General features: G+C 39.9%; 1 protein-coding gene across 1 annotated transcript in view; it reads right to left on the bottom strand.

The window, feature by feature from the left end:
* Window positions 1-21,490, bottom strand: part of LOC141258444 (uncharacterized) — a 125,611-nt gene extending 104,121 nt beyond the window's left edge. Inside the window, exons 1-7 of the mRNA XM_073673443.1 lie at window positions 21,349-21,490; window positions 20,937-21,133; window positions 14,548-14,710; window positions 11,622-11,771; window positions 7,510-7,670; window positions 3,643-3,819; window positions 2,272-2,413 (exon numbers count right to left, since the gene is read on the bottom strand). Coding sequence (XP_073529544.1) covers window positions 2,272-2,413; window positions 3,643-3,819; window positions 7,510-7,670; window positions 11,622-11,771; window positions 14,548-14,710; window positions 20,937-21,119 — 976 coding nt within the window. The 5' untranslated portion in view covers window positions 21,120-21,133; window positions 21,349-21,490. The remainder of the gene's footprint in view (window positions 1-2,271; window positions 2,414-3,642; window positions 3,820-7,509; window positions 7,671-11,621; window positions 11,772-14,547; window positions 14,711-20,936; window positions 21,134-21,348) is intronic.
* Window positions 21,491-24,581: the final 3,091 nt, after the last annotated feature.

Genomic DNA, 24,581 nt, shown 5'->3' with positions numbered 1-24,581 from the left:
GTCAGCTTTTGGACACCTTTGAAGGTGTTTTCTATGTGTTTCTATGTGTTTTTGTTTGCCTGCCATTGGTTTTAACGGTGTTCGAAGGTGTTCGACGAACAGTTCGACGAACAGTTCGGCGAACACACGGGTGTTCGACGAACCGAACCGAACTCGAACACTACGGGGGTGGCTCAACACTAGTTTCGACCACTAGGATCCTATGAGCACAACAAGCAAGTCATAAAAAGTCAAACCTCAGCAGATCTTTTGTGATTTGCTTGGCGTTGTCATAGTACCCTTGGATTTGGACTTGTATTGTGCTGTGATGTAACAGCGACACCTAGCAAACTTTGGTCACATTATAGTCTTATCGTGTCATATAAAGTTCCAGATTCCCAGCTTCCCTCATGAAACCATAAACGTAAATGACAAAATTCGGTCTGCTTGCAGCCACCACAAGGGGGAGTATAGTAGCTTACTGCATAAAGATTGATTTCTGAATCTCAGGAGCGATGTAACCCCTTAAAGATGCAGCAAATTTTAGTTTTTGCATTTTTTCCCTCTCAATAAATCCACCTTTGAGCTTATTTTATTGCGGGACCTGTTGCAGTTTTTAGTGACAACATTTGCTCTTCCATACAATGTAGTAAAAAATAAGGAAAAAATCCAAGTATGATGAAATGGTGAAAAAAAAATCACAATTTCGACATTTATTTTTCTGTTTCATGTCAATGGCGTTCAATGTCTTGTAAAACATACTTGGCAAAATGATAAAGCAGCTTGGTACAATTACAGCGATGCCAAACTTACAGGGCTTTTTTTTATTAGTTTAGGGGCTTAAAAAAGTTTCGTAATTTGCAAAAACAAACTAGAATTTAGTGTTAACATTGGGCACATGCTTCATTTCCCAAGTACTATTTTGTGATCACTAGAGATGAGAGGATCTTTTGAAATTTGAATTCACCACATTTGCCAAATTTTCCCTCAAAAAATTGATTTGCAGCAAATACATTTTTGTGGATTTCAATACTGAATCGCTTGTAATTGTAAAATACACTTAGGGGAGAGGAGAGAAAGGACACTGCTGACCATAAGAGCTTACACTCTACAGAAAAGAGAGAGGACCCTGCTGACCATAAGAGCTTGCACTCTACAGAAGAGAGAGAGAACCCCGCTAACCATAAGAGCTTACACTGTACAAGAGAGAGAGAGGACCCTGCTAACCATAAGAGCTTACACTCTACAAGAGAGAGAGAGAGGACCCTACTGTTACGCGTTTGTCAGAGGTGACAGACAGTCGCCCTGCAGTTACTTGCAGGAGATCTCTACATTTGGCATTACAGACATCTTCTTAGAGACTGGCTGTCTCTAGGACCCAGCGGCTACCTCCCTCTGGCTAATTAGCTCACTGGCCTGAGTGTATAAATACCTGGTGTGTCTGAGAGGGAGGTGCCAGCGATATTCATTACTACTTGTGAGGCTTTAGCAAGAGCAGTACTTTGTCCTCTTTGGAGCTTGAGGCCGTGTGCGCATTTGTCTGGAGTCGTCTAAAGCTAAGCAGTCCTCCCCTATTTGTCTACCCTTGTTGTCTAAAGAGTTTAGTGGAGATCGACTAGTGCTCATCTCCTCCCTTCCCTAGCCTTAGCCATTTGCCAGGGAAAGTCAGTGAGAGGCAGGCGTGCAGCGATTGTTAATGAGCCAATATAGGGACAGTAGTTTAGACAGGGTGATACTTGACCAGTCTTGGAGGTCTCCACTCCCCGCTCTCCCTAGTGTCTGGGCTCCCTTTCCCTCTACTCTCTGTGTTGCACTAAGTCTTTCCCACACCTGGCCTGACACCTACTGACCATAAGAGCTTACACTCTACAAGAGAGAGAGAGAGGACCCTTCTGACCATAAGAGCTTACACTCTACAGGAGAGAGAAAGTGGACCCCACTGATTAAAAGAACTTACATTCTACAGAAGAGTCTTACCCAGCGACTCTAAAGATGGAAAATTACTCCACAATCTGTGCTCCACTAGGGAACCCCTGATCTGTGATGGCCCCGGTACTGACCACCATTGTACAAGGTATGATAATCCGCTAGATGTTATAGCACAGAGTGACTGCAGACTTATCGATCTGAACTGGACAACCCCTTTAAGTGGCTATAACATGCAAAACAGACATTTGCAAGTATATGTATACTCTAACTAAATTTAAGCAACTAAAAGGAAATGGAAGGTTAGACACAACTACATTTATATTTCTAATGTATTTACAACAAACATTAGTCATATTTCCTTACTTTGGATTTCAGGATATTTCATCATTAGTAGAAGGGCCCATTTCAGGGTAGTAGAGGTCGTCTCCATTCCAGCAGCGAACAAGTCAGCTACAAGAGATGTTAAGTTTTCATCATGAAAATATATCTCTGGAGTTGGTTTCTCCTGAAATGTGGAATATATTGAATTTATGTATTAGGGAACGCCGAAGTCAAATAGGAAAAAAAACAAGTATATTAGAAAAAAGTAAATCTTCATCTTTTATTATTGTATAATTTGCACAGTGGATCTTCAACAAATTTGAGCATGTTAAATTGGTCACATCATGGAATATTGGTTGCATAGCTGAATAAAATGTCTTTTTCATTTTTTTTATTTCCCATTAAAATTTATTATAAAACCAACAGAACATTAACAGAGATTCTTCTCTCAGGGTGTGTACTTTTTCCCCTGCATGACATTGAACAATCATAAGCAGGAGGTGTCATGCAAGGGGAAAATGGACACGCCCCAGAAGGTCAGAAGAACATGTTTCTCTTGTGCAATCTGTAAGGAAAGATAATCATGCTCTCCTTTGTAATCTTTGCACCTATCATGTAACATAGACCAGAGCTCAGTATGATTACTCTTTCAGCTTTCATCCACTGTGGATGGAGAGAAGTAGTGCTGAGCTGTGTGATTCCAAATACTTCTGCAATTCTCTGCTCACAATGATATCAGTTCAGATATATAAACCTTTACCCACACTGACTGCCTTGAGATGAAATATGGAAGTATTTGTAATGACATTCAGCTCTGCTTTATGGTACACAGTGGTTGCAGAAAATCAGTGCTCAGAGCAGGGATGTCTGTCATTACATATCTCAAAGGAGAAAGCATGTTCTTCTGACTTCTTCTGAATTTCTGGCAGTGTGTCCTTTATTCCTCTGTATGACATCTCCTGCTTATGATTGGTCAATGCCAAGGTAAGAAAAAAGTACACGCCCTCAGAGAAGAATCTTTGGTAACACCCCATCGGGCTCATCATAATTTCTAACCTAAATTTTCAAAGTCACACAACAATTTTGGTGCGTTCATGCCAGTTACAGGCTGCTCCAACAAAATATAAAGAGCTGTGGAAGAGCCAAGTCAGGAATATCCTGGCCACATCTGCCTGTCAATTTCTTCAAAAGTGGAGGAGTTTTTTACTCTGTAACATAGCATGTATGGCAAGGTGCATGGAGGCATATGCCACTGATCAGATTCACCAAATTCATTCAAGCACTTCTTAATAAATTCAGCTCATCTTATTCTTCCCAGCCCCTCATTGGCTTACAAAATACCAGTCTTAGTCTGCCCCTTATCCCTACCTCTTACACAAATAGTATTAATAAACATAAGTTTTATTACTTTACCTCTTTTTGCATGACCAGATAAGACTTTATAAAACTACTCTGGTCATTGACATCCAGTTTATTCCTTTGTTTTGTGAAGATCTCTTTAATAAACAGATGTAATTCATTGGTGTTCTGTTGGACAGATTTGTGAGTCCCAGGAATCCAGCGCATAACGGATGGAAAAGCATTGTACAACTGGAAAGAAATATGTAATAATCCATTGCATATAGGAGTATATTTGTGTGTACAAACTCATCAGTATAACATACAGTGTTTCCACTTCAAGCCTTGGCTGCAGAAGATGATGAGCACTAGACCGAGAGACCAACTTTTACATTGGTCTTTGTGGCTACTAAACCACTACCTTCCACTTCCAAATGATGATGCAAAAATTGAACATTCTCCCTATTCAGGAGGATGGATGACTCTCTATCACTTGCTTTTTTGGGTTTAACATTGTCCGTCTTGACCACAAGAGACTACTCAGCTGGACTTCTACTAAAAGATCTCTCACTAGCCTACAGGACAGCCAGCTATGGCTGGATTCAGGCCAACTCTGCTTACACTTTTGTGAGAAGGTTTTTCTGGTACCTCATGTACCATGTATTTTCCAAGTGGGACCCCACTTCTTTTCCAATTTACGGACACCAACTAGGGCCACTACACCCAGCACATTGTATTGGTCTCTGCCCCAGCCTACACCTTCAATCGCACTTCCTCCTGCAAGCTGACAGCCAAAAATTATGTTTCCTGGTGACAAACAACATTCATAGAATGTGAATGGGCAGCCACACACACACAGTATTTTATGTAAAAGGAGTACATTAGATATATGTCCTTACAAGAGGTTCTTAAGTCTTTAATTCTCTAATAATTCTCACCTAGTAGTTTTCTCCAAAGTGACACAGTTGCTCATGATTATGCGTGTCTGGTAAGTTATCTTCCCAATGCAACCTACTGTAGGTATGCTTTAGGCAAGGGTTTGTACCAGGTGAAATTTTTCCCTGTCTCTATGAGACCTTATGGCTGTAATACCAATGCCATTCTCAAACACTCAATCCCTAGGTTGCAAGAGTCCAACATGCACCTAATGCCTTTTGCACTTGGCTCCACCAACCATGGCGCAATGGAGAGATAGAATATATTCAAGTTTGATGGCATTTCAAAGATTTATAACCAACTGATTTCACCACCGACACCCCATAAACCAACCATTATATATTCCTGGGTTTAAGAACTAAATATCTCCTTTTCTGATAGCAAAATCAATTCTATCTTATCCAATTCACATGGTTTTTCCAGATGTACATTTTTGCAAGAAAACTCGTACAAAATTTTGACTTGTTGATACAGAACTCCAGAACCCTTGCACCACTTTGGTTTCATTGAATATAGCCTATGCTGGAGATGTTGATCACATAAAGGGAACTTGTCCGATATATTTTGGTTTTGCCCAAAATAAAGCCATTTTGGGCTGAGATAGAGGCGACTTTGAAAAATATAGGTCTGATAAACAACACTATAACTGCGAAAGAAGTCTTACTATTCTGCCCAACAGAACATTTTAAGCCCAGAAAACCTGCTAGCATGATTATTGGGGGAATCCAAACATTTAATATCCCTGCATTGGAAACAGGAAACTCCTTTGACCCATTCAGAATGGATGAAAAAAGTTAATATGAGTCGATGTCTTGAGGAACTCACCAGCGGGGAATCCTTCACACACCCCCAATTTCTTAAAGTCTGGAAGGGATGGAAACCTGAACCACCAAGTTAGACAATATATTAATCCATCTAACAGTAATAAATCTCAAGTTTATTGATCTATTTTCTTTTTTTTGTTCCACTGCCCTATTTGAGATTCACAATTTCACAATTGCTACTGTCAGTTAACGTCACTCATTGTCTTCTATTACAGCCTATTACATCCTAATCATAGTTAGGACCAGCATTTCTAGGTACTTTATTGTTGTTGTTCTATTGTTATAGTTTAGTCCTGTTTTACCTTGTTCCTAAATTTTGTTTTAAACATGTTTTAAGTGTCTTTAGACACTTCTTGTGACATTATGTGTCAATTTTCACTGTATCTAATAATAATAATAAAAATAATAATTATTATATAATAATGTAATATAATAATTTATTTTTATAACGTCAACATATTCTGCAGCACTTTATAATATTAGGGGGAAGTTGTACAGACAATAAAGACGTTACAGAATAAGCATAACTCAGATATTAAAAGGAGTGAGGGCCCTGCTTGCAAGCTTACAGTCTATCAGGAAATAGGCAGGGGGGCAAAAAAGGTAAAATGTACATATATTATATAATACAGCCATAATATACTAAATAGGTTAAGTACATAACAGTACATGAACTGGTCACCAGTAGAGATGAGCGGTGTTCGACTCGAACTGTTCGCCAATCTCAAATTTGAGCTGTTTTGGGCGGTGTTCGAGTCATTCGACGAACTCGAACGATTTGCAAAAAATTCGGCTGTTCGAGATTATGTTCGATAACTGTTCGTGCACCAAAAGCATAACTGGATTTTTTCACAGTAATACTACTTGTCATCCTTCAGAGACACTGCGCTCTGCAGTGACTCTGAAGCGTTACCTGCAATGTCTCTGAAGCGCTGGATCGCAACAGAGCGCTACCACCCAGCTTGTCATGATTCAGAGACACTGCTGAATGCTTGCGCTCTGCAGTGTCTCTGAAGGATGACAAGCTGGATGGTAGCACTCTGCTGCGATCCAGCCTGTCATCTCAATGCCAGCCCAGCGTGGGAGAATTCTCCTGCTCAAGCGGTGACGTAATTTGCCAGCAACGCATGCGCAGGAGAATTCTCCTACGCTGTCAGTGACGTGCATGAGGTGAGCTGAGTTCATTGGACATGAACTCGGCTCATCTGCATGCCGTCACAGTGACACACTGAGGAGCGCAAGCATTTTTCTAGACTGGGAGGGGGCCAATATTCATGGCACCCTTCCTGGGCTATTAATATCAGCCCCCAGCTGTCTGCCTAGCCTTTGCTAGCTAAATAAATCCTTTATTTTAACACTAAATGACAAGTACAGAAACCAACACTGTCACTATACTTATGTGACTGACATGTTTCTATCTATCTAATCTATGTGTGATGCTCTATTCTTTCTGTTCTAAATTGTCGGGTACCGGTGTATGCCGCTGCTGAATTGTGAATTATGAATAGAACTGTGTCTCCTCCTCCTTTTACTCCTCCACCATTGAAGGTGTTTTCTATGTGTTTTCTATGTGTTTCTATGTGTTTTTGTTTGCCTGCCATTGGTTTTAACGGTGTTCGACGGTGTTCATCGGTGTTCGACGAACATGCCGGTGTTCGATGAACCGAACCCGAATACTACGGGGGTGGCTCAACACTAGTCACCAGCCAGTATGTGTGTAGTCCAGACCAAGGCTTATAAGTGCATTGATGGTATGAACATGATTTTGAAGAAAATTTTAATATGGGCCAAACTAGGACAGTTAGATATGTTCAGGCGATAGGCCAGTGAAAAGAAATGGGTTTTTAAAGCATGCTTAAAACTGTGGGTATTGGGAGTTAATTGAATTGTCCTGGGTAGTGCAGTCCAAAGAATTGGCACAGCACGTGAGAAATCTTGGATACGGAAGTGGGAGGTTCAGGTTATGGAGGATTTTAGTTTTAAGTCATTAGCAGAACGGAAGAAAACAGAAAAGCAAAATGTACTTGGATCATAAAAATGGGTAATGGTGTGATAGAATCAAGCAGATCCCAATAGCAGCCTAATATGTGCTGTATTGCAAATACACCTACCTTCCCACTCCTGTAGACCTCTGCACCAGGGACTACATTATCATAAAACATTACGAGAAAAATAAACTTACCAAGGCCATGGGGCTGCCAATAATCTTGGCATTTTCCATTACTATTTTCAAAAGTCTGTGAAGTTTTTGGTCATCATAGTCAAAGCGATGGCCAAATAATATAGATACAATGATATTACAGACAGCAGTGTTCATAATCATGGTGTTGTTGAAGGGTTCACCTAAAGGAAAAGCAAAACATAAGGTAAGATAATGTTTAGGAAGCTGAAGGCTGAATTTATTGACCAGTCTAAATTCAGAAAATGTATAAAAACAATAAAAAATGACATTGAAAGGGTCACTTACAAAATTGCTATTTACCTGCAGATATACTTGTAATCTTTAAATCATGTTAGGCTGGTGTATTGGAAACACAGCTGTCACGGTTTCAACATTCACTGTGGCCAAGGAACACTGTGAGTGACAGCTTAGCCTCCCTATGGGATCTGGAGTGTGCTGGACTGTCAATTTTGTGAGCGACAGTCCGGTCATCCAATCTGATTCTGACGCATGCTGGGTTGTCAACATTTTGATTGAAAGAACACAGTTTTAAATAGCTGGATTTTTAGCGCTGTAATATGGAAAGGACAGGGCTGTATTCTGCAGTGCCAACAAGCAAATGGCGCAGAAAAATGGTGTTCTCTGGATTGCTTTTTAAGCAAATAATGAGGATTAAGATCCAAAAAAAATTATTCCTGGCCCCTGAGACCCGGGCCTTTGTCTAGAAATGTCTAACAGCAACAGAAGCAGACAGAACTGGAATGGAGCTTCTTGTGCTATATGCACTGCAGTTTGCTATATACCTTGCCTGCCTGCCTATATACACTGTCTGCCTGATATCTCTGCAGATGGATTAGTCCTTAGAAGGACTGTTTGTTGAGATGGATATGTGTCTCTAATATAGTTTGGTAGACCTACACTAACTAGAAACAAGCAAATCTCTCCCTAGCTCAGCAGCACCTCTCCCTACACTGTCTGATTCCGGAGTGACTGTGACGAGCATGGCGGCGCCAGGTCTGATATTGACCTGATGATGCTGTACGGCCAGCCAATCACTGTAATGCCACAACCAACATTGGCATTACAGTGAGTGGAAGGCAATCCCTGCATGTTCATTATCTCGGTAAAGAGTGCCAAATATGCAGGGAGGGGACCCGTGCTACCGCCGAGCAACCCCGGAAATACTCGGCGAGCGCTGAGCATCTCGAGCGGTGAGATGCTCAGGCGAGCACCAAGCAGTGGCAAACATGCTCGTTCATCACTAGTGGTGACTATTACGGCTCCCAGCACCTCCTCAATTATTGGAATTGAGTGGCTGCAGGTAGAATAAAAATCAATGTTCTCCAATAGTGGCTCTTCTAGTTAATCAGCTCAACTTTATATAAATTATATTTACCTGCAGATTACCAATATATTTGTAGACATGTAAATAACATTTTTTAAGGTGACATTCACTTTAATAGTTATATTTATGAACATAGGGGGCAGTATTATAGTAGTTATATTCTTGTACTTAGGTGGCAGTATTATAGTAGTTATAAACTTATACATAGGGGCAGTATTATGGTAGTTATATTCTAGTATATAGAAGCAGTATTATAGTAGTTATATTCTTGTACATAGCAGTATTATAATAGTTGTATTCTTGTACATAGGGTCAGTATTACAGCAGTCATATTCTTGTACATAGGAACAGTTTTCTAGTAGTTATATTCTAGTATAAAGGAGCAGTATTATAGTAGTTATATTCTTGTACATAGGAGCAGTATTATAGTTGTTATATTCTTGTACATAGGAGCAGTATGTTAGTAGTTATATTTTTGTATAAAGGAGCAGTATTATAGAATTTATATTCTTGTACATAGGGGGCAGTATTATAGTAGTTATATTCTTGTAGATGGGGGGCAGTATTATAGTAGCTCTATTCTTGTACATAGGAGCAGCAGTACTATAGTAGTTATATTCTTGTACATAGGAGCAGTATTATAGTAGTTATATTCTTGTACATAGGGAGCAGTATTATAGAAGTTATATTCTTGTGCATAAGGGGCCGTATTATAGTACGTATATTCTTGTACATAGGGGGCAGTATTATAGTAGTTATATTCTTGTACATAGGAGCAATATTATAATAGTTAAATTCTTGAATATAGGAGCAGTATTATAGTACTTATATTATTGTACATATGAGCAGTTTTATAGTAGTTGTATTCTTGTACACAGGGGCAGTATTATAGAAGTTATAACCATGTACATAGGAGCAGAATTAGAGTAGTTATATTCTTGTACATAGGGGCAGTATTATAGCAGTTATATACTTGTACAGGGAAGCAGTATTATAGTAGTTATATTCTTGTACATAGGGGCAGTATTATAGTAGTTATATTCTTGTACTTAGGGGCAGTATTATAGTAGTTATATTCTTTTATAAAGGGGCAGTGTTATAGTACTTATATTCTTGTATATAGGAGGCAGTATTATAGTAGTTATAATATTGTAAATAAGGACAGTAGTATAGTAGTTTTATTCTTGTACATAGGAGCTGTATTATAGTAGCTGCTTTTTTGTAAATAGCAAGCAGTATTAAAGTTATTTTTTTCTTACACACAGATATTTATAATATAGTAATAGAGTATATTATTGTACATTATCGTAGCTACCCTTTTTACAATGTGATAATGGTATAAAAGTCAGTACTAGAGATCAGTGAAACTTTTGAAATTTGAATTCACTGACTTTGCCAATTTTCCAGAAAAAAATTTGTATAAGGCTATGTGCCCATGATGCAGAAATGCTCCGGATTTTTTCCTGAGCATTTCTGCATCTCCCAGGCAGAAAAAACGCATGCGGATTGAACATGCGGATTGTACATGCGGATTGTACAAGCGGATTGTACATGCGTTTTTCCTGCAAGGGACATGCGGATATGATGCGTTCTTCACATGCATTTCCGCATTCGGGTTGACAAGCGCTTTCCAAGCGATTTTAGCATCACTTGGAAAGTGCTTGTCAACTTGGTAACACTATATAAATCCATGCAAACGGCATGGATTTATATACTTTGACCTTAAAGGATGGTAAAAAATAAATATATATTTATCTTCTGATGGCCCCCGGAGCCTTGCTTCGCTCCATCCTGGCTTGCCGGCAGCTCGCGGTACACAGAAGGACCTGCCGTCACATGACTATGACGTCAGCGCAGGTCCTTCAGTCTACCGCGATCTGCCGGCAAGCGAAGACAAGCGCACTGCGGGCCATCAGAAGGTAAATATAATATTTATTTTTTATTTTATTCTTTTTTTTACATGTTCTATGGTACCTGGGTCCGGAGGAGAGTCTCCTGTCCTCCACACCCGGGTACCTTCCGCACATTGAAACGTTTGGATTCTGCATGTACAGATCCAGTGATGCGTAATCCAAGCATTCCAATGAAAGTGAATGGCGGCGAAAACGCAGCGCTTCCGCAAAATAATTGGTAGTGTTGTGTTTTTTTCCGCAATGATAACCCGCCACGGAAATTTCCGCAGCATGTGCACAGCACATGCGGATTATCTTTGGAAAACATGGCAGGCCTTCTACCATGCATTTTTTAAGCGTTTCTGCAGTATTTTTGCCTCTGTGGAAACGCTTAAAAAACACATCGTGGGCACACAGTCTAAATAAGTAAGTTTGAGCAAATCCTGAAAAGCTTATATTTGCTTAGAAAATGCAAGTGGGGAGAGGATAGAGAGGAAAAGAGAACCCTAGTGACCATAAGAGCTTACAATCTCTAGAGAGAGACTTAGTGACTCTGGACATGGAAATCGATTCTGCTGTATAAACTGTGCTCCACTGGGAACCATCAATCTTTGATGGACCAGGTACTGACAACCACTTTACAAGATGTGATAATCCGCTAGATGTTCTAGCTGCAGTGCATTATAGGGAGGCCCACACAGCAACTCAAAATTATGTTAGTCCACTCCCTGACCTTTTTTGCCAATTGCAAATCGAATCTCAAATTGTTCAAAATAGCGTTAAACTTCAAATTTCTGAAAATTTATCTCAAACTCTGTTCTCCGTGGATCGATCAGCTCATCTTTACTCAGCACTATACACACATAAACGTCAGCATAGTAACATTCATTTCTGACCTTTGTAAGATTGAAATATTGTCATTAAATAATTGGTTTCCTCATTAATCTTGTCTTCTATGGTTCTTGTCCCCATACCGAAATCACGTAATGTGGAAAGAGTAAACCGTCGCATGGCTTTCCAGCTATGTCCATTAGAGATGATAATACCTGAGAAATAGATATAATCATTTTTAGCTTTTCTTCCTCTGCTAAAACTAGCATTTCAGTCCTCCTGCTTCGAAGATGGCCTTCGTGGTGGGATTGGGATAATAACAGTATTTTAAACTTACCAATGGTGTGAAAAAGTGTTTGCCCACTTCCTGATTTCTTATTCTTTTGCATGTTTGTCACACTTAAATGTTTCAAATCACAAAATAAATTTAAATATTAGACTAAGAAAACACAAGTGAATTCATGGTTCCATTTACCACAGCAAGTCTTCCAGGTCCTGAAGCAGCAAAATAACCCCAGACTATCACACTGCCACCACCATATCTTACTGTTGGTATGATGTTCCTTTTCTGAAATGGTGTTACTTCTACGCCAGATGTAATGGCACATACACTTTCCAAAATGTTCAACTTTTGTCTCATCAGTCCACAGAGTATTCTCCCCAAAGTCTTGGTGATCATCAAGATGTTTATGGCAAAACTGAGATGAGCCTCTATGTTCTTTTTGCTCAGCACTGATTTTCATCTTGGAACTCTGCCATGCATGCTATTTTTGCCCAGTCTCTTTCATATGGTGGGGTCTTTTGTGACCTTTTGGATGAGTCATCGCTGTGCTCTTGGGGTAATTTTGGTCAGCCTGCCACTCCGGGGAAGGTTCATCACTCTTCCATGTTTTCGCCATTTATGGATAATGGTTCTCACAGTGGTTTGCTTGAGTCCCAAAGCTTTATAAATGGCTTTATAACCTTTTCCAGATTGATAGATCTCAATTATTTTGTTTCTCATTTGTTTCTGAATTTGTTTGGATTCAGAAGAATGTCTAGCTTTTGGGGTTCTTTTGGTCTACTTCACATTGTCAGTCAGGTCTTGTTGAAGTGATTTCTTGATTGAGAACAGGTGTGGCAGTAATTAGGCCTGTGTGTGGCTAGAGAAAGTGAACCCAGGTTCCCAAAGATGTGATAAACCACAGTTAATTTATTTTTTTAAGTGGGGGGGGCAATCACTTTTTCACACAGGGCACTGTAGGTTTGGATTTCTTTTTCCTGTAATAATAAAGACCTTCATTTGAAAACTGCATTCTGGGTTTACTTGTGCTATTTTTGTCTAATATTTAAATTTGTTTTGTGATCTGAAATATTTAAATTTGACAAACATGCAAAAGAACAAGAAATCAGGAAAGGGGAAACACTTTTTCACACCAGTGTACAATTGATCCCTACATTTGGCTGCATGGTTGGAACCATATTAGCTGCAACTTGGCAACTCATCCACCTATCTGGACACCATATCGAGTTTATGCACTGAAGGACCTTATTAAGGGGTGACTAGCAACATCTCTATAAGCTAAGTATCATGCTATACTGTTCACTAGTTATTAAAAGTCCTAAGCATAATGAACTTACAAGTCATGTACTCGTTATGAGCCTATTTTAGAGGAAATGTTAAGCATACTTTGTACCTGAGTAAGCATATTCCGAGTGAGCATATTTTGCACAAACATCAGAGTAAAACATATTTTGTACTTTGAGTAAGCATTAGTGATGAGCGAGTATGTCTCATTAACCCTTTTGGCGAGCACACGCGGGTCAGACAGGCAATCCCTGCATGTGCAGCTGCGGCGACAGTAAGAGAAATGCCGAGCACGCCAAAATACTCGGCGAGCACCCGAGCATGCTTGCCAAAAGGGTTAATGAGACATACTTGCTCATCACTAGTAGGCATATTTTGCACATTTATTCTATAATACTGAGGCATCATTCAGGTTCAGTATATAATATACACTTGACTTGATAATTTCTGAAAAAATTGTTATAGTAGATTGTTGTTAATTTGATTAACATCATGAATTAGATGAGCAGGGGCCACCATGCCACCCCATCATGCCCATTTCGCACCCCAGCTCTGCCCACTTTCACTTTGTGAAAATGCCAACATTGCATTGCACAAAAAAATTGCTACTTTACTAAGCTTTTTTCGCCAGCAGGAGCACATTTATAAGATTATCTCAGCATAGAAACATTTTATTTTAACACATCCAGTTGTGGAAAATATTATTATTGCAAGATCTATTGGTTAAAATGGACTTTTGTTCGAGGGAAAACTCCTGTAATGTTTATACCCTTAAACCAGATGGCAAACCACAAAAAATAAATCAATTAAATAATAGTACCCATGTGAATATTTTATGACGGCATCATTTTTCAAAACCTTTTTATTTTATTGGGATGTCCAAAAAGTTTTATTTTTTTCAGGGAAATTTACAAAACTATTCAGGTTTCTGGTAACTTTAAGAGCCTATCTATTGGAAAACCCCAAAAAGTGATACCATTTTAAAAAAAAGCAGCAGATAAAGTTTTTGAAAGAAATTTTTGAAATTAAAAATTCTTTTTTTTTTTAATACAATGTTGCTAACATTGTAACATGCTATCATAGCTGGCAGATCCTTAGCCTATTATTTGGTCTCTTGAAGACAATTGTAGAAACCACACAATCATGATCAAAGGATGCAAAATGGGGTTAAGGAAGGAGCCCCCTTCCTCTGTTAACTCTCTAGATACCACTGCTACCATTAACAGCAGCAAGTAGGGCGTTAAATGGCCATGATCAGTGCTAAAACACATCATGGCCAATGTAGCAGCATGTTAGCTTTAGTATACCGCTGACACCCAATGCATTTTTGCCCATCAGGGAACTCAATTTTCTTATCTTTGGGCCAGTAAAAAAGGCAGATCTGTGGCCAGTAAAGGGTTAATCACAGCACATATAAATATTACCGTATCCTTTTGAAAAATCCATGAGAACAGGTACTTTCGGTCTGTCGGCGAACACCTCTGCTTGGTTCACAAGAGCTTCTTTTACAATGTCATATCCAGACAATACAACCATCTCCTGGGCTCCAATCTTTAAACTGTACACTGGGCCGTATGTCTTTGCGAGCTGCAATAGAGAAGAAATAATAAGAGTATAAAGTTTCCCTCTAGTCAGTGAATGCAATGTGTTTCTCAATATGCAATTTATCTATACTTCCTTCTCCCAAAAGTGAGAGCTGTAAAACATGTCTGTGCATTATGGATAGAAGTCTATTGTAAAGCAAACAGATGTGTCTCCACTTCAGTACATATACAGTGGGGAAAAAAATATTTAGTCAGCCACCAATTGTGCCTGTTCTCCCACTTAAAAAGATGAGAGAGGCCTGTAATTAACATCATATGTAGACCTCAACTATGAGAGAGAAAACAAATCCTGAAAATCATATTGTCTGATTTGGAAATAATTTTTTTTTTCAAATTTTTGTGGAAAATAAGTATTTGGTCAATTACAAAAGTTTATCTCAATACTTTGTTATATATCCTTTGCTGACAATGACAGAGGTCAAATGTTTTCTGTAAGTCTTCACAAGGTTGGCACACACTGTTGCTGGCATGTTGGCTCATCCCTCCATGCAGATCTCCTCTAGAGCAGTAATGTTTTGGGGCTGTCGCTGGGCAACACAGACTTTCAACTCCCTCCAATGTTTTTTTATAGGGTTTAGTTCTGGATACTGGCTAGGCCACTCCAGGACCTTGAAATGCTTCTTACGAAGCCACTCCTTCATTGCTCTGGCGGTGTGCTTGGGATTATTATCATGCTGAAAGAACCAGCCACATTTCATCTTCAATGCCCTTGCTGATGGAAGGAGGTTTGCACTCAAAATCTCACGATACATGGCCCCATTCTTTCTTTCATGTACACGGATCAGTCGTCCTGGTACCTTGGCAGAGAAACAGCCCCAAAGCATGATGTTGTCATCCCCATGCTTCACAGTAGGTATGGTGTTCTTTGGATGCAACTAGGCATTCTTTCTCCTCCAAACACAACTCGTTGTGTTTCTACCAAACAGTTCTAATTTGGTTTGATCTGACCATATGCCATTCTCCCAATACTCTTCTGGATCATCCAAATGCTCTCTAGCAAACTTCAGACGGGCCCGGACATGTAATGGCTTAAGGAGGGGGACACTTCTGGCACTGCAGGATCTGAGTCCCTGGCAGAGTAGTGTGTTACTCATGGTAGCCTGTGTAACATTGGTCCCAGCTCTCTGCAGGTCATTCACTAGATCCCCCCATGTGGTTCTGGGATTTTTGCTCACCGTTCTTGAGATAATTTTGACCCCAAGGGGTGAGATCTTGTGTGGAGCCCAAGATCGAGGGTGATTATCAGTGGACTTGTATGTCTTCCATTTTCTAATTATTGCTCCCACAGTTGATTTCTTCACACCAAGCTGCTTGCGTATTGCAGATTCAGTCTTCTTCACAGCCTAGTGCAGGGCTACAATTTTGTTTCTGGTGTACTTCGACGGCTCTTTGGTCTTCACCATAGTGGAGTTTGGAGTGTGACTGTTTGAGGTTCCGGATAGGTGTCTTTTATACTGATAGCAAGTTCAAACAGGTGCCAGTACTACAGGTAATGAGTGGAGGACACAGTAGCCTCTTAACCCCTTTACCCCCGGGGGTGGTTTGCACGTTAATGACCAGGCCAATTTTTACAATTCTGACCACTGTCACTTTATGAGGTAATTACTCTGGTACGCTTCAACGGATCCCACTGATTCTGAGATTGCTTTTTCATGACATATCGTACTTCATGATAGTGGTAAAATTTCTTCAACATCACTTGCGTTTATTTGTGAAAAAAATGGAAATTTGGCGAAATTTTTTACATTTTCAAACTTTGAATTTTCATGCCCTTAAATCAGAAAGATATGTCACACAAAATAGTTAATAAATAACACTTCCACATGTCTACTTTACATCAGCACAATATTGGAACCAAAATTTTTTTTATTAGGAAGCTATAAGGGTTAAAAATTGACCAGCTATTTCTCATTTTTACAACAAAATTTATAAAACCATTTTTTTATGGACCACATCACATTTGAAGTGATTTTGAGGGGCCTTCATGACAGAAAATCCCCAAAAATGACAACATTCTAAAAACTGCACCCCTCAAGGTGCTCAAAACCACATTTAAGAAGTTTAGTAACCCTTCAGGTGCTTCATAGGAATTTTTGGAATGTGGAAGAAAAAAATGAACATTTATTTTTTTCAACAAACGTTACTTTAGATCTCAATTTTTTTTTTCGCAAGGGTATCATTAAAAAATGAAGCCCAAAATTTGTTGTGCAATTCCTCCTGAGCACACTGATACCCCATATGTTGGGGAAAACCACTGTTTGGGAGCACAACAGGGTTCGGAAGGAATTGAGCGCCATTTGACTTTTTGAATATAAAATTTGCTTGAATAATTAACGGACGCCATGTTGCGTTTTTGGAGCCCCTGATGTACCTAAACAGTAGAAACCCCCAACAAGTGACCCCATTTTGGAAATTCGACCCCCCAGGGAACTTATCTAGATGTGTGATGAGCACCCTGGACCCCCAGGTGCTTCACAGAAGTTTATAACCTTAAGCCATAAAAATAAAATTTTCACATTTTTAAACAAAAATGTTTTTCAGCTCCTAATTTTGCTTTTTCATAAGGATATCAGGAGAAATTGCACTATGCAATTTGTTGTGCAATTTCTCCTGAGTAAGCCGAAACTCCATATGTGGAGGAAAACCACTGTTTGGGCACATGGCAGGATTCGGAAGGGAAGGAGCGCCATTTGACTTTTTGAATGTAAAATTTGCTTGAATAATTAGCGGATGCCATGTTGCGTTTGGAGAACCCCTGATGTGTCTAAACAATGGAAACCCCCCCACAAGTGACCACATTTTGGAAACTAGACCCCCCAGGGAACTTATCTAGATGTGTAGTGAGCACCCTGAACCCCCAGGTGCTTCACATAAGTTTATAACATTGAGCCGTAAAAATAAAATTTTCACATTTTTCCAACAAAAATGTTTTTCAGCCTCCAATTTTGCAATTTCATAAGGGTAACAGGAGAAATTGCACCATGCATTTTGTTGTGCAATTTCTCCAGAGTAAGCAGATACCCCATATGTGGGGAAAACCACTGTTTGGGCGCTTGGCAGGGTTCGGAAGGGGAGGAGCGCCATTTGACTTTTTGAATGTAAAATTTGTTTGAATAATTAGCGGACGCCATGTTGCGTTTGGGGAACCCCTGATGTGCCTAAACAGTGGAAACCCCCTCCAAGTGACTCGAGTTTGGAAACTAGACCCCGCAAGGATTTTATCAAGGGGTATAGTGAACACTTTGAACCCAGAGGTACGACACAGAATTTGATAACAATAGGTCATCATATTGAATAAATTGTCATTACTATTGAGCGCAAGTGCTCGCTACTTGAGTTTGCATCGGGTACTCGGCTATGCACCAAGTATCGCGGGTGCTCGAGTGACATGCTCGAGTCCCTGTCCTGCATGTTTCACGATTACAAGACACTCAAAAAAAAACATGCGGGGATTGCAAGTGCATGGCAGGCAATCTCCGCAAGGTTTTTTTGGCTGTATAACAGCTGCAAAATATTTGGCGCATAGACTCGAGCATGTCACTCGAGCCCCCGCTATACTCGGTGCATACCCGAGCACCCGATGAAAACTCAAGTAGTGAGCACTTGCTCTCAACATTAGTTGTCGTATCGTCATCATAATTTTTTCTTCCCAATCCCAACACAAGCCTAACCCCAACCTTAACCCCAACCCTAGTCCAACCCTAACCCTAGCCCAACCCTAACCCTAGCCCTAACCCCAACCCTAGGCCAACCCTAACCCTAGCATAGCCCTAACCCTAGCACAACCCTAAACCTAGCACAACCCTAACCCTTTTTTAGTTTATTTTTTACGCTGTTCCTCGTGCGGTATAAGTGATTAAACAACTTTATTCTTCGGGTTGGTGCAATTACATCGATACTAGATTCATATTGAGTTTTTATGATTGACAGCTGTCACGCACTAAAAAAAACGTTTTTCTTGCAAAGACAAGTTTTAGTATCGCCATATTTTGAGAGCTATAATTTTTCCATATTTCGGCCGAAAAAGTCATGTGATGGCTTGTTTGTTGCGGGACAAGTTGACGTTTTTATTGGTACCATTTTCGGATACGTGACATGTTTCGATCACTTTCTATTCCGATTTTTGGGAGGCAGAGCAAACAAAACCCAACAATTCAGGAATTGTTTTTTTTTATGCCGTTCTGTGTGTGGTAAAATTGATAAGGCAGCTTTATTCTTCAGGTCAGTACATTTACAGCGGTACCACATTTATATATTTTTTTATGTTTTTGCGCTTTTACACAATAAAATCTATTTTATAGAAAAAAGAATTGTTTTTCATCACTTTATTCTGAGAGCTATAACTTTTTTATTTTTCGTCCGTTGGAGCTGTATCGTGGCTTGTTTTTTGCGGGACAAGATGATGATTTCAGCAGTACCATTTCTATTTGCATTCGTCTATTTGATCGTGTGTTATTCCATTTTTTGTTTGGCGGTATGATGATAAAGCATCATTTTTTGCTTCGTTTTTAATTTTTTTTTTTACCATGTTCACTAAAGGGGTTAACTAGTGGGACAGTTTTATAGGTCAGGTCGTTTCGGACTTGGCGATACCAAATATGTGTACTTTTATTGGTTTATTTTTTTTTTCATAATAAATAAATATTATGGGTTCAATATATTAAAATTTTTGGGGGATTATTTTTTCTTTTTTTTATATTTTTACAATTTTTTTTTTTTCACTTTACTACACTTTTTTTTCTTTTACAGCTGTTCCCTAAGCTATGTAGCCTGTCAGCGCTGCACACCAGGGAGACATTACTTTAGTCATGCCCTGCGCATGACCAAAGTAACGTCCTGCCTCCTGGTGACCTGGATGTTGTTATGACGATATTGGGTCGTCATGACAACATCCGGAAGCCACTGCAGACATCGCTGAACGCCGGAAAGAGAGGTGAGTATAACAATCACCTCCCCCCTTGCCCCCGCAATGCTGTGATTAACTTTGATCGCAACATTGCGGGGATTAATGTACAGGGAATGGTGCGTGACCGCTCCCTGCACATAGCATCGGGTGTCAGCTGTGACAATCAGCTGACACCTGGCGGCGATCTCGGCCGCACCGCTTGTGTGCGGGTGAAATCGCCAAGGCGTACCAATATATATCTGGCCCAGGGCACAGATACGTATAGTACACCCTGGGCCAGAAAGGGGTTAAAAAAGAAGTTACAGGTCTGAGAGAGCCAGAAATCTTGCTTGTTTTTAATTGACCAAATACTTATTTTCCACCAAAATTTGAAAAACATTTCTTTCCCAATCAGACAATGTGATTTTCAGGATTTGTTTTCTCATTTTGTCTCTCATAGTTGAGGTCTACCTATGATGTCAATTACAGGCCTCTCTCATCTTTTTAAGTGGGAGAACTTGCACAATTGGTGGCTGACTAAATACTTTTTTTCCTCACCGTAGCTACATAGCTACAAGTACATATATACCAACAGTGCTGTTTTTTGAAGGACTGTCCTACAAAAACTGGAGCAAAAGAGGGCTGAGTTTATTCAAAAAGAGTGTTTCTGTCACTTTTGGGGACTTTTCTGTGTAAAATGGAGGCAAGTTCACAGCTTCTCCATAATTTTGAGTTTTGATGTTTGTTAGTATCCTAGTTTTCAGAACAAAAGTCACTTAAAGTTAATTGCTAATTTGTTAAATACCACACTCTGAAGAATCACAATACTTCTTCTGGACTTAAACATTAAGGATTGTGCAAATCTTTTTTAACTTTTTTTTTAAGGCGTAACTTAAAGCCCTGGCCACAAATGGAAAACCTCTAACAGAGACCCAAACTATAGTGTAACAATTATGATTCCGGAGTCTGGATATGTGATGAAAAGACTTACATTTGTGTCATCTATGGTTTCTCATCTGAAATGTTACCATTCTCTTTTTCCTGGTCTTGGCTTGTTTCACTGTGATGAGGTGGAGCTAAGATGGTCATGCACAAATATGAGAAGTAGGTCTGTTTTAGGTCTATGTCATGATACTCCACTAAAATTTAAGAGGCACTGCAGATATTTATAAGATGACAGTACAGTGTCATATTATTGCCAGATCATCAAGCAGAGTAATCTTTGCTCAGCTATTTCAACCAATTGCTGTGTAATAGATGTAGATGTCTTCAGCCTTGGAATGGATTTTCAATTTAAGAACAGTCAAAGATCTCCAGATCTTACCTCTTGAAATGATAAGTAAGGTTTCCGGACATTCAGGTTGAGAATATTTCCGATTATTGGCCATGGCTTTGGACCAGGAGGATAATTTGGGTGAACACGTTCCTTCTGTTTATTTATAACAGTTGCCAAGATAATACATGTTACGATGGACAAAAGAACTGTGACTGGATCAAGGGGCAACATATTCTCAGACGTACCTGTGGTAGAGAAACAAAAAGTCTTAAGTTGTAGTACAATTTTTATAGGTGAAGGTCAAGTATCTTCTTAACCATTGATGATCGATTATCACAGAATTCTGAAGGATTGGTGATTCAGGTATGGGATTCATTCCGACATGCTGCATAAATGGTGGGTTCATGACAACAGAAGAACAAACCTTTTCAGAAATATTTGCTACTTATTTCGTACTCACCAAATCTTTTGAGATAGTTCAGGCAATAATTTCAATTCTTTTAGTTCGTTGAACTCAATTGAAAACCAATTATTTGTTTTTGACCTTTGGGCAGACCAGCAATTATGAGTATGAGGTTGTTTCCTAGAAGAGTTGATTCTTGGGTGGGTCCACAAAAGAGGAGTCAAATTTTTTATGTAAATCTAAGTAAAACATCACATTTATATCTAGAACATGTGTTACCTCTCAGTTAATCATTTTTGAAATAACAACCTTGTGAATGGAATCTTGTTTTTGTTGACAATTGGATGTTACTAATAATTTTTACTACTATACTATACATTAAAGATGAGCAGATCAATCCGTAGATGATTGCGTTCGAGACAAATTTCCTGAAATTCATGGTTTCACATGACTTTGAACACTTTGAGAATCAATTTTCAACAATGGCGCATGCACAGAACCCTCCCAGATTTAGAAAGCCGAGAATGGGGTATTTGACAGCTGCCAATGCCAATACAAAGATGCAACGAGTACTGGACAGGTGGTGAAGAGCTGAGGGGCCGGAGAGGTGAGCAGTGAGGTTAGTATAAGGATATTAACTATTTTTTACATGTTACAGTTATTTTGCTCTAGGATCGATAGCGCATAATAAATGACATTAAATGTGCAGAGAATGACTTCTCGAATTTCACAGAAAATACACTCAAACAAGCAAATTTAAATTTTGCCTGATGCGCTCATCTCTGGCAACTATACTTTCACGTAAGTTTTCAGAATAATCTGTGATATTTGAGTAATAACACTATTTCGGGCCAATATATTACGGGGATTCTTCTGACATGGACAGAAACAGCAGTATAGACAGCAGTACTAAGCTTTGTGCATGTATATTCAGCTCTTTAGTTGTGTAAAAGATTTGCTAGAAAGTTCAGCACGATCTTTCTGTGTCTCTCCTTGCTTGTTTTCTCATTTTGCTCCTCTCTCTTTCCCCTTCTTCCCTTTTCCATAGGCTATATCAGGCTGCATAATATATGATTCTACAGGGAGCTGGCAGTCTGTCTTTTTTATGCAATACAAATTTGAGCTGTTTTTTTCAGAGTGGATTGTGATTTTAGGAGACAGGGAGAAGGAAAGAAATGTTTGTTAAGTGACAAAGTTTCTTGTTATTTATTTATGAAAGGAAGGAAGGTAATTCAGCTTCACGGAAAAGTAATCTTCATGATTAAGGGTGCTTTAAGCACCTGAAATGGGTAGATGTTCGAGTTTTAACCTATCACCAGTTTGTATTGTACACTTAGTAAAAAGATTTCTTTTTCTTACAGATAGAATACTTTTCTTCCTTACCTGATTGTGGCATACAAGGGGACACACTATCCGTGCTCCGGATCTCATCATACATGTGCAACAATGAGCTGGACTATTTATTCTACTATTGATTTATGAAAAGAGTGATAAAGCATAATTCACATTTAAGTATAATAACTTTGCTGAATTGGGCCATAGCTGATGAGAGGATCTTTCAAACTCCAGAAGCGCACCATAAAGTAAAAAGGAAAAAGGAGGACGCTTGCTATTTTAAAGGAGTCGTTGCGACTTCCTAAATGTATAAAATTGCTCAGTGTTTGTAAAAACAAGCAACTTTGTAATTTTTCTCTTAATAATGATCCTCAAGAATGGAGGGACTTCTAATTTTAAAATTTTTTGCTTGCGGACTAACCACATTAGTCTATTTGAGGTGATCAGTATACTACGCAAGAAGTTCAGCAAATAAAAGCTACAGCTGAGATCACATTGCATTTAATCCTGATGTGTTATAAACCAGTACTGGTTATCCAGGCTCTGCTTACTTCACCTTGGTCTGCCTTCATCTGTTGTGCTCCACATCGGGTTTTGCACGTTGCCCGACGTGGCTCAATGACATAAGGCCCTTTAAGATTAGAATCCTGTGTTTTATTATTGAGTCTCAAGACTTTCGTTTGGTCTACTCCACCTTCTGTCCACACCACTCTTTAACTTGCTTCCATCCCTGTAGGGTTTCACTGCATCTGTTTTGCTGCTCCTAAGATTCCTGAGAGCGGCAAGTTCTTACTTCCCATATGCCTTTCTGCTTGCTGCACCATCATCTCACCAGGTAAGCCTGAACACGATGTAAGTGGCACTATCTGGACTTACTGTATTCTCTGTTGGACATCATTCTTAGCCATATCTGCCTATTTGAGGTGTTTACCAGATGAGGTTGATACAGAGGAAAATTATGTCTGACAGATCAAACGTTGACTCAGTTTGCATCATTACTATCAATGGCACCATCAGCACATACACCCAATTCAGGATTTCTAAGGTACCATGTTTAAGCCTCGACAGATCCACTGACCTGAGGATCAAACTCATTGTGAAGTCGGACTTTGAATTTGTAAGCATCGCTATGAAGTTGATCCAGGCAGATTCAGTGACTTTGTGCTCCTTCAATGATATAGAGGCAAAGCTGCCCCCTCTGCTTTCAGCTTGGGAGAGCACATAAGTTGGACCAGAGGATGCCACGGGTCTGAACTATCAATCTTCAGAAATGCACTTGTAGCACCCTGAGGATTCGGCTGCTACAGGGGTATTGCACCTCAACCCAGAGGTGTGATATTCCACTCCCGGGTAAGGATGGAGTGTGGAACTGAGCTCGGTAGGCTGCATGCACTACACACATCCCATTTCCGAGGAACAGGCCGACGGTACTCCCACTTAGAAATGTGCAGGTACGACCGAGTCTGTTCCTGGCTGGAGTGGGAGGGGGGTGGTACATCCCAAGTAGTGTAGGGGCAGATAGGGGGAGCAGCCTGGGTAAAGATAGGAGCTCATTGGGTGCTGGTCACCTGAGCTCACACATAGAGGGTGTATATAAGGTGGGCACCAACTAAGATCAGGGTCAGATGCAGAGAACAAGTCAGCAAGCAGAGGAGAAGAGAGACCCAGAGTGAGAGAGGAGAAGAGAGACCCAGAGGGGGAAACAGAAAAGAGGAATCCAAGAACCCAAATTAAATCCCCGGGTGAAGAGTCGGCACAGGGTACCGGATCCCAAACTGGCGGGGGCAGAAAACACACCCTAGCCAGAGACCGGAGGCCGTGGGCAGCATCTGCCACGGCCACCCATCACATCCACCCCGAAGGCACACCACATGAAGGGTCAGGGAACCCAAGGCCAAGGGTGTCCCAACAGAAGGCCCGAGGGAGCTGGACCTAGGTGGATCACTGGTGGGGAC

Source organism: Phyllobates terribilis, unplaced genomic scaffold (assembly GCF_046119375.1).
Source record: "Phyllobates terribilis strain yellow unplaced genomic scaffold, ASM4611937v1 Scaffold_3__8_contigs__length_932513732, whole genome shotgun sequence".
NCBI classification, from domain to species: domain Eukaryota; kingdom Metazoa; phylum Chordata; class Amphibia; order Anura; family Dendrobatidae; genus Phyllobates; species Phyllobates terribilis.
This window is presented reverse-complemented; position numbering and strand designations above follow the sequence as displayed.